The sequence below is a fragment of the Gadus chalcogrammus genome, chromosome 10, assembly GCF_026213295.1.
Source record: "Gadus chalcogrammus isolate NIFS_2021 chromosome 10, NIFS_Gcha_1.0, whole genome shotgun sequence".
Lineage (NCBI taxonomy): Eukaryota > Metazoa > Chordata > Actinopteri > Gadiformes > Gadidae > Gadus > Gadus chalcogrammus.
The window spans coordinates 12,289,708-12,300,489 of record NC_079421.1 but is presented as its reverse complement, the minus strand read 5'-3'; the positions used below and the strand labels follow the sequence as shown (position 1 = coordinate 12,300,489).

Below are 10,782 nucleotides of genomic sequence, written 5' to 3'. Positions count from 1 at the left end.
TGTCTAAGGTTTTTTTCTTTATATTTATATCTTTAACCTCTTTATGATGTCATGATTATGTAATGATTCTCCTTAATTGTATAGCTCAATATATAGCTAATTATCATAGCTAATTGTGATTTCCCATGATAACACAACAAGGCAGACACAATGTATTTACGTCTTGACATTTTATTGAAAACTTGGCCAGGATTCTGTACAGCATAGTAGGAGTGAAATGCACTGGGCAAGTAGGTCGGGGGGCGGGGGGGAATCAGAGGGGGTCTGGAAACTCAATTTCCCATGGTGCATCTCACCCTGACCCTGAGCCGAGAATCAAGAGTGACACAACAAGGGATGCCAGGTTCCCTCTCTCTTGCAGTAAAGGATTCAAAGGAGAGGTGCTGAGGAAGGGCGTGGCGCTGGGGGGAGAAAGAGAGGAGAGGAGCTAGAAAAGGCTGGAGGACGAGTGTCTGGTTTTCCACGGGGTCCTGCAGGGGGTCCTGTCTCTGAGGTGTTTCTGGAGACCCGCATGGGTGTGGGGGCGAGTTCTCGCCGCCTCACCCGCAGGGTCACAGGGCGGACCTTAACAAGTGTTGAGGCACAGTCTCAGACATCTCCCCCCAGCCTGGTCCCTCTGGCTCCTCCCCTTCTCCCTGGCCTCCTTCCTGCTCCTGCGGGGGGGGGCTCTGGTGGGAGCTTACTTGCTGGACATGGTGTAGCAGCCCTGCTGGTGCCACTGCATGTCGCGGATACGCCTCACGGACTGGAACTGAGGGTGACGGGCGCCGTACTGGTTGAAGTGCCTGAACTCGCCCTTCTCCAGCAGGTACTGGCTACCACGGTATCCGGGGAACTGGTATCCCACCCAGCTGAGGAGGGAGACCGACACAGAAACATTTTAACATTTGCACTATTGACGTTTCTTTTGATAATTATGTTTTTCAATGTTTTGCTATGAGTTCCACTCTCTCCAATAGCGCCAGTTCAGTTCCTCTGAGCTTCTGAGCCACAGCTAGGTAGACTTTGAGACGTGTCGGTACACTTACGTTCCGCAGCTGACGGTGATGCTGCCAACTCTGTCGGTGAAGCCGTAGGAGAACATGCTGGGGACATCATCGTCCATGATCTCCATCTTGCGGCCCTTGAACTCTCCGACCTCGTACAGGCAGATCTTGTGCTTCTCGGGGTCCTGGGGGGACAAGGAGATGGGCAAAGGGTTAAATGATGGTGTGATGGTGGTGGTGGTGGTGTTGATGATGTGATGGTGTTGAAGGTGGTGGTGGTGGTGGTGGTGGTGGTGGTGGTGGTGGTGGTGGTGACGGAGGAGCTGGGGGAGGTGGTTCCTTACCATCCTCACGGGCCTGAAGGACAGCAGGTAGTCGTTCTTCTGGCAGTTGCTCCAGGAGTCCCAACGGGGGTACTCGCCCTTCTCCAGGATGTACATCTCACCACAGAAGTTCATCTGCTCGAAACCCACGAAACTGCAGGGGGCACACACCGGAGAAGAGGAGGCGTTAGGATGAGCAGAACTGTGGAACACCACGGCTCTTGAGCCCATCCATAGTAGTCCTCGATGTCGGCGGGCCAGCCGTCGGTACTTACGGTCCGCACTCCACACGCAGGGAGCGCACGCGGTCCATGCCCATCTCGCAGACGTTCATGCACTCGTTGCTGATCTCCATCATGCGGCCCTGGAAGTTCTCCTGGTCGAACACGTACATCTGGCGGGGGACAGGAGACCCGTGGTCGGTCAGTACACGCAAGCATTTACTGCCTCAGTTTGTCCAAATGATCATCTGCAGCTGAGGCCCAGTTCATAGGATGGTGGGTTGAAGTGGACCACAACATGGACCACTGTTTGGGCCGTTCCTGAGAGGTACCCACCTTGTAGGACATCATTCCCATCTCGGACTTCTTGCTCTGGGCGGCCTTGCCGTCAGTCTGGGAAGCGGTCTTGGTCTTCTCGCTGGACATGATTGCTAGGGGGGAGAGAGACAGAGGACGTTACACATACGCTCAGGTGTGTCACTCCACCACAGAGGAACTGGGTGGTTTAGATCAATTGAACCATAAGAGCTAGACTGGAGATTCACATGGATCTAAACATCCCATGTACTTCTATCTCTGTACTCGGATTAAACAGCTGAAGCTGTATCGGAGGGTTCACCGATGGAGGTTCACTTTACCTGTTGGTGCTACTGATGCCTCAATCAAGGAAACGTGTGTGCCACCACAGAGTCAGCCCGGCCTTTTTATACCCTGGCGACCAGGGGGGAGGGATTAGCCAGAGAGAAACAAACCTGCTGAGGTCAGAGAGCCGGGACAATAGAAGTCCGAACATCATCACAGAGGGACGGCCTGGGGGGGGGGGGGGGGGGGGGGGGGGAGTGGAACAAGCTATACTGGTGGGAGGTGGGACGCTCCAACACACAGCAACATGGTAGAAGAGTTTACAGGCTGAGTATTGGTTGTGGTGCTGGGAGCAAAAGTTACAACAAACAGTCCAACAGTCCATCACTTAACACACCAGAAACCCTTACTGTACCGACAGCAATATATTGTTTCTCTTTCTTCTGACAAATGTAGAAATCGCTTTGGATAAAAAATGTCTGTTAAATGCCCTGAATGTAAATGTAAACGTCGTCAGAAACTGTTTGCGGGGTGTATGGAAACTGTCAGTCACTCACAACATCATGGCCTCATAATATAATCATTATATGCGACAAATATATTTATCCAAACATTTGAATCATAACCAATAGCTTATTTGATGGACTTTCTGGAGGTCAGCTCTTTAAAACGTTGTATTTTGGATCCCCTCTATTTGTTCTAAATGACGAACGATAAGAGAATGTTAAGGATCCTAGTCATGTCATGGCCACACATTTGCCCAGCACAGATAGGCCACATTAATGACAGGTATGAAAACGATATTAGCATATAGGCCTACAATGACCATAAGTCAAACGCTAATGGTCAAAAATTAACTAATGGTCAAAAATGAACGCTGGACACACAGTGTTCATTTTTGTTTTAATTTCTGTGGACTCTGCTCTTCACTTCTTCATTGGAAACATAGAATCTCCCTATGTAAACATCGCGTATTGTTTCATTATTGTTTCATTAACGACACTGGTGATCATCACATGAGTGTTCAACATATTAATGAACGGGTGTACAGGAGAAAACTCTAGACTTCTTTGAAGATGTGTTGGATCAGTGTGATTTGCTGACCTTCTTTTATTTTTACACATCACATTGCTTTTATTTTTACACATTATTTCAAACAATTTTCCAGTTCCACTCGCCCAAAGGCTGCCACATTTCAGTTGATCCGCACATTCCCCACAGCTCCCTAGTCCCATTGTGAACGGACACTGCCGGCGGATTGCTGACCGGGGCTCGAACCTGCCGGCGCGCTATTGTTCCCCCCTGACAACAGCATCACGCAGGCCGGCGCGCTCGGGATGGAACCGCGCTACACAGTAGAATATGCTGAGCTGGCCAGCGGGACGCACGGGCATACAGCGAGCGCGCTTTGCATGCATTTGGGACGATTGGGAGAGGCGCGCTCCAACGACCGATCCGTGGACGCGCGTGGGCAGGCGCGCTCTTCGGCAGGCGATATAAAACTGAAGCGCCAGGTTCTCTCAAAGTTCTACGTAAAAAACAGCCGTTAGGCGCGTGCCATATCCAAGCAAGTTCAAAGAGAGCCAATCTAGGTAAGGACGCACTTGTGGTAATTCGACAAAAGCTAGGGATTGTATATGTATTTCATATATGTATTTCATACTTCAGTTTGGATTTAATCAAGTATTGATAAAGTGAGTCAGGGCATTAAGTGCCCATAGAGATTTCTAGGGTTCTTTCAACAAACTTTATCAATAGTTTTTTTACTTTAATTTTATGTTCCATTGATCAACTTCCTGTTCATCTATATTTTAAATTGTCATTATTTTGGGATGCTAACTTATCCAACAAACCTATCCAAAAATGAAATGTATTATTATTATTATTATTAAAGCCGCAGCCCATCTAGATCCTACATGGTCGAGAGATCTACAATCTTTCTAACAAGTGTTTGTTCCTCAGGTGTTAACATGTACAGAAATACAAGGTACCCCATGAACCAGCCCATGGTCCACTCTGGAATGGGCATGGCTCCCTTCTTCAAGGTAAGCCCCCCCACCGAGATGACCACACTGACGACAACTCTTCACCTGATTCCTCTTGTTTCCTGTTACTAATCAACTGTTGATGAAAAAACAGAAATGTCCTCTGGTTCTCATTGGCTCTCGTGTCTCTTGCCCCCCGCACAGGTGACTGTGTTTGAGCAGGAGCATTTCCAGGGCAAGTGCCAGGAGTTCACCTCCGAGTGCTGCAACATCCAGGAGTGCGGCCTGGACAACATCCGTTCCATCAGGGTGGAGAGCGGAGCGTAAGTAGGGGCCGAGGCCATCTTTAAACCCGCTGGTCTCTGCATGTGTACCTCACACCGTCTTAAAGCATTTCAATGGTGCAGGCGGCTATAGGGTGCTCGTCTTCCTTGTGATGGTGTCCATCCCCAAGGTCCCCGGGCTAATCTGTAGGGATTCATGAGCGTGATGTCCACACTTATTGTATGTCGTATTCACTCATAGTACTTAGTTATGTAGCATCTTATCCTAGCTATCTTGGTAGTATACGGGAAATGGGTTAGCGATTGTCGGTGCGTGGCACTTGGTTCTATGAACATCCTTACTGTACCGACAGTGATGTCTTTTTTCCCTTTCTTATGACAAATGTACTTATTGTAAGTCGCTTTGGATAAAAGCGTCTGCTTAATGCCCTGAATAAGTGAAATGAAATGGATGATGCCATGTTCACTGTAAGAAGCTCCTGCTAAAACAGGTGAAACCAAAGAAACACGCTTCTGCTCCACGAGGTCAACTCTCTCTCTGTCTCTGACTCTCCAGCTGGGTGGGCTTTGAGCACCACGACTTCCAGGGCCAGCAGTTCATCCTGGAGAGGGGAGAGTACCCCCACTGGGACTCGTACAGCGGCTCCCTGTCCTACCACGTGGAGCGCCTCATGTCGCTGCGCCCCATCTACTGCGCTGTGAGTCCCGTGTGACCCTAACCCTGTGGGGGTTCATGCCTCTCTGCGGCATCGTAGTTAACCGAAAAGCGGTTTTGCGGTCGATAGACGCTTAGACAGAGGGGGGGGGGGGTCATCGTAGGACAGTCACTGAGGTGTCCCTCAGGGCATGGGGTAGTCGACTGAACCGGTGAAGATACGTCTCCCCGTGCCCTGGTGCAGCGAAGGGTCTATCGACGCGATGAGCAGAGCTGGAGTCACGTTTATCACACGAGTCAAATAATAAGCCATGTCGAGTTGGGAAACATGTCAGTTTATGCAGCTCAGTCTGATCCAGCTCCTCACGTTGTCGTCTCCCCCCCCCCCATCCGGTCGCCGCAGTCCCACCAGAGCAGCCGCATGATGATCTTCGAGAAGGAGAACTTCCTGGGCCGCAGCGTGGAGATGTGTGACGACTACCCCTCCCTGCAGGCCATGGGCTGGATGAAGCCCGAGGTGGGCTCCATGCACGTGCAGTGTGGCGCGTAAGTCAGGCCGGGACCTCCGTGCACCAACACACACACACACACCCCCCCCACACACACACACCGCCCACCCACACACACGCACGCCGCTGAGGTGTTCACCCACAGCAGGGTCATTCAATCAAGACTCACTGCAGAGTCCGATTCCACACTCTGAGTCACTGGAACCAATGGCGTCTCTGACGGCTCCCCCTCCTCCCCCTCCTCCCCCTCCTCCCTCCGCAGCTTCGTGTGCTACCAGTTCCCCGGCTACAGGGGCCAGCAGTACATCATGGAGTGCGAGAGGCACAGCGGAGACTACCAGAACTGGAAGAACTGGGGCTCCCACTGCCAGACCCCCCAGATCCAGTCCATCAGGCGTATCCAGCACTAAGAGGAGGCCCGGCTCTGCCAGAGGCGCTGGTGAGCAACCCGACACACGGGCGACCCAATCCAGCGGCCTGCAGCCCACACCTCCTCCTTCATTCCTCTCCTTTGCCTTCAGATCAACACTTACATCCTTCACATCACTTCCTGACTACTAATCTTCAATTCCCTCCCTCCCCCCCCCCTCCCCAGGGAATGGAACCCGCCACCTCCGATGCAACATCTGATCCGGAAGTAAAACGAGAGACAATAATCGCACAGTTTGAAGCACAAGAGACTCACACACACACACAAAACCTCACTCCCTCAAACAAACAAACACACACACACACACACACACACTGAGACGCACTGACGACCTTTCCTGTTAGCACGGTGGTCTTATCTTTAGGTTGCTGCTGACGCACACAGGGACAGACCACGCACACCACCGCACGCTCAACACACCTGCGCTGACACACACCTGCGCCGCGCTCCTGGGGCCAGTACCCTGTTGGTCCCGGCCCCACTTGGGGGGAGGGTGGGGAGAGAACCACACCCCCCCCTCTGAAGAGAGCTGGAAGCCAAGCAGAGAGGTGGGGGGAGCAGAGGGTGGTTCCAGAGTCTAACTGCTAGGTCTGAAGGTTGGTTTCCCAGGGTGCACCTGGGTGTCTTCAGAGCGGCTGGACTCGGGGGCCGCTGTGCAGTGCAGCTCAGATGTGTTCTGCTGTTGTGTGGTATCAAGGTCCTTCCTCATGGTCTATGATCAATAAAATTGGGTTCACATCAAGCTTGTGTGTTCATTCATGTTCTCCATGCCAGTGATGGTGCAAAGTACTAGGAGAGATTACTCAATACTTCAAACACTTTCTACAATATGGGAAGAAATAAATACAGGTAAATTACAGCGGATCATGTTATTTTTATTTTGGTTTAGGGTGTACAAAATAGTGTGATCTGTGATTTAATTACCAGAATATGCTGAGGTACTGAAGGATCTAAATAAAATTAACAACGGGATCACTTGAAGTGATCTAAAGTTTGGTCTGTATGACACTATGGGTTAAACACAATTCAACTTGGTCACATTAATAACCTACCACAAATTACCACATATGATAAAATCAACTTAAAAGTACTTAAAGAAAGGTAGCAATCAAACAATTGAACGGACAATAACACTAAAGCTGCAGTTTTCATTTTTAAAGTTAAGTGCTTTGGGAGTCCAGTGCTTTTGGCAGAAACGTCAGAGCATTTAAAGACTAATTAACGTATATTCTCAACAATACTTTTTACATCACAGCAATAACATTTAGAACGGAAAAAACAGCGATGTCAATCTAGTTAGATCGCAGATTTCCCACTTTGCTGGGAGATCTTTTCTTCCCAACCAGTAGCTGCAGTTTGAGGTTTAAGTGCGTTTGGCTGGCTGTCTGGAGGTAGAGATAGATGGGGACAGGGAAGAATGATAGGTTCAGCAACAAGCAATTCTGTTATCTTTACACTGGGGCTGCAAGAAAAATGGACAGTTCTCTACAAAAGTTCCCAAAGCACAAACGGATCAATGAGCTTGGTTTGACAGGAAAAACTAAATTATTTAGTTCATATAATGTGCAGCAGAAAAGGGAAACGCAAAAGGTTTTAGCCACCAAATGTGTGGTATCAAATTAAATGTAACCATGTGATCACACTGAGGATTGGGCTGAACTTACCTATATGGCAGGGGACAGGACGACAGGCCCTGGGACTGACTGCAGGCCATCTCTCCTCCCACCACATCAACGTCATCTTCCTCTTCCTCCCTCAGCTCAGGCTTTAACATCCGGGCCAGGCTGAACGCAGGGGGGGGCTTGGGGCTCCAACCGCCAGTGTCATCCACATCCACCTCCACCTCTTCATCGACCTCCTCCTCCTCCCAACTTCCCGTGGATCCCAGGTTGAACCCTGAACCCCGGCGCGAAGGTGCCGCTCCTGTGAAACGCTTCCTAGAGGAGACCGCCCTTGCGTCTTTCCCCGGTGAGTAGTGGTGCACGGTGAGGCCGGGTCCGGTGGGAGGCGCTAGGACGTCGACTTCAGGTGACCCCGCCGGATCACAGCCGGTCTCTGAATCCACCCCGACGTCGACGGCGACCTCTTCATTAACGTTGACCTCCTCGTCGATCTCATCGTCGACGCAGACCTCCTCTTCGGCGTCGACCTCCTTGTCGAGCTCCTCTTTGACGCCCACCTCCTCCTCTTTGACGCCCACCTCCTCCTCGACGCCCACCTCCTCCTTGACGTCGACCTCCTCCTCGACGTCGACCTCCTCGACGTCCACCTCCTCCTCGACGTCCACCTCCTCCTCGACGCCCACCTCCTCCTCGACGTCGACCTCCTCCTCGACGTCCACCTCATCCTCGACGCCCACCTCCTCCTCGACGCCCACCTCCTCCTCGACGTCCACCTCCTCCTCGACGCCCACCTCCTCCTCGACGCCCACCTCCTCCTCGACGTCCACCTCCTCCTCGACACCCACCACCTCTTCGACGTCGACCTCTTCCTCGACGTCGACCTCCTCGTCTTCGTCCATCAACGCCGCCCCGGTCCTCGTCTCCTGGCCCGTCTCCGAGGCTTTGACAGAGGCGATGGCTGCCGCCTGCTGCTGTCCCGTCCCTGCTTCTGCATCCACTTCTAAAACGTCTACCAATACCTCCGAGGTAGGCTCTGGCGAGCGGTCGCCATGGTTGCCGTGGCCTTGTAGCGAATCCACAGCGACCACATCGATAACATCGTCTGTGTCCACCGTTACCCTCCCTTCCTTTTCGTCGGACCGACAGGGAAGGTGTCCTGAGTTGGGTGTGCCTAGTTCTGGGGTGACGGGTCCCTCCTGGTCCAGACAAACCCTCTTTGCCTTGATGACCCGCCTCTGGGGCTCTAGGTGCCTTTTTCTCCACCGCCGTTGCAATGGCCGTGATTGTACTTCTGGAAGCGTTCCTTGTAGGTCTTCACGTTGACCCTTGATCCTTGGCTTTTGCCTTCCATCTCCGCCAAAACTCTGCGTAGCCTGCGTGTGATTGGTTGTTGTAGCGGCCAATAGGGCGCGGCTACCCGTGTGCCAAGCTTTTTCTTCTTTGCGAGTGCTCGTGAACGGGCCAACGGAAGCCGCCGGTGGCCCTGAATGTGTTGGCTGGATAGGAGCCATCGTCTGCTGGATGCAGAACAGATCCACAGACAGACGGAGGCAAAGTCAGAGTGTCAACATCAACACAATGTTGTTTACACAATGTAACACACAGCATGCCTCTTTAGTAGCCGAGTGTGAACAGAGTACTCACCGTGTCGTGCTGCTCTTTGATCCTGTTCCTGATGGGGTAGGAGATCAGCGGTCTGGGAGACGGAGGAACCGACGGAGGAACCGACGGAGGAACCGACGGAGTGGGGGGCAGAGGTGTGTTCGGCCGAGAGGTATTCTAGGAAGCAGATTTTGTGTGGGATTTATGGAAAAAAATTATTGGGATCCGAACTTTCAGCTGTCTGATAATAACATACAATGTCAAAAGATGATACATTTTTATAAAAAATAAATATAAATATATAAGTTGTACATATTTATATGTAAAAAACACCTTTGCGTCTGTACTGAGACACCTGTGGCCGTCGAGATAGGACTGCAGCAGAGGGCTCCTCCTTAGATACACCACGGGCACCAGCCTCAGCTTCTCCACCCCCCCCTCCGCTCCCACCGCCAGCCCCAGGGCCCCAGGCCCCTGGGCCCCGGCCTGCCACCAGGCCGACAGCATGGCTTTGCTCCGGCTGGAAGGCTCGCCGGTCCTCTTGCCGGGCGCTTTGAGCTTCAGCTCGGGGGCCGTGACGACAGCGGGACCACACGCCGCCCACGGCCCCCCGCCGGACGGGGCGCCGTCGCGGGGCTTGCCTCCGGGACGTTTGGGCGCCGTCGGGGCCTGGGAGGGCGGCGTCACTCGCCGTGGTGTCGAGGAGGAAGATGATGTCGAGGTCGACATCTTCAGCCTCTTCCGAGGGCTGCTTGATTATGGAAAAAAAAAATCATAATCACGGTTCTTTGGGTCAATATTGAAATCACGATTATTCAAATAATTATTGAAAACATGGTGCATTTATTCAGCATTTCTCTCTAAAATAACACTTTGTCACTGAATTTACCCCTTAAAAAAATACAAAAAAATAATTATTATTCATTTAGATCGTTTTGAGACCATCAAAATCAGATGACACAGGCATTACCTACCTCGGCCTCGGGCCCCTCCCCTCAGAGTCCCCCGTGCTGCTTGCGGCCGGCGTGACGCTCGGGCTCCCCGCGGTGCTATCGGCCCACCGTGGCTCCGGGGGGGTGTTGAAGCCGGGCTCACCACGGAGACCCCCGATGCCGTGATGTCGTCTGCGTTTCCGAGGGCGGCCGACCTTCCGAGGAGGCCCCTTGCGTGTGCATCCCGTCGATCCGGTCTCGGCCTGCGTCTCCCCCCCGCCGCTGCCCTCCGCCCCCGGGGCCGGACCGCCGCTCCGGGCGTGGCCCCCGCCGCCGACCCCGCCGTCGCCGCCGACCCCGCCGTCGACCCCGCCGTCGACCCCGCCGTCAACCCCGCCGTCGACCCCGCCGTCGCAGTGGGCCACCTTCAGCTCGAAGGAGCGCAGGAAGTGGTCCAGGATGTCGTTGAGCTCCCCCTCCGTCGAGGGCGGCGGCATCTCGCCCCCGGTCCGACCGGCCTGGGACCACGTGGAGCCGCCGGTACCGCCCGGGGAAGGGAGTCCCGGCCCACCCCCACTCACATCTGGTGCTGCCACGGCAACGCAGGAAGATGGAGTACCGCCCACAGAACCACTGACGAAAGGGGTCGGA

The 10,782-nt window shown here is 52.9% G+C and overlaps 2 protein-coding genes across 2 annotated transcripts; one reads left to right on the top strand and one right to left on the bottom strand.

Annotated features, from left to right (window-relative positions):
* Positions 1–679: 679 nt before the first annotated feature.
* LOC130390551 (beta-crystallin B1-like) lies at positions 680–1,956 on the bottom strand. The gene is made up of 5 exons (XM_056600569.1): positions 1,867–1,956; positions 1,585–1,703; positions 1,331–1,463; positions 1,029–1,171; positions 680–851 (listed from the first exon to the last, which is right to left on the bottom strand). Exons 1-5 carry the CDS (start codon positions 1,954–1,956, stop codon positions 680–682), a joined length of 657 nt encoding a protein of 218 aa, XP_056456544.1.
* Positions 1,957–3,628: 1,672 nt separating this feature from the next.
* LOC130390550 (beta-crystallin A1-like) lies at positions 3,629–6,701 on the top strand. Its single transcript, XM_056600568.1, has 7 exons — positions 3,629–3,704; positions 4,075–4,157; positions 4,302–4,420; positions 4,938–5,079; positions 5,440–5,582; positions 5,808–5,984; positions 6,141–6,701. Exons 2-6 carry the CDS (start codon positions 4,083–4,085, stop codon positions 5,953–5,955), a joined length of 627 nt encoding a protein of 208 aa, XP_056456543.1. The 5' UTR covers positions 3,629–3,704; positions 4,075–4,082; the 3' UTR covers positions 5,956–5,984; positions 6,141–6,701.
* The last annotated feature ends 4,081 nt before the right edge of the window (positions 6,702–10,782 follow it).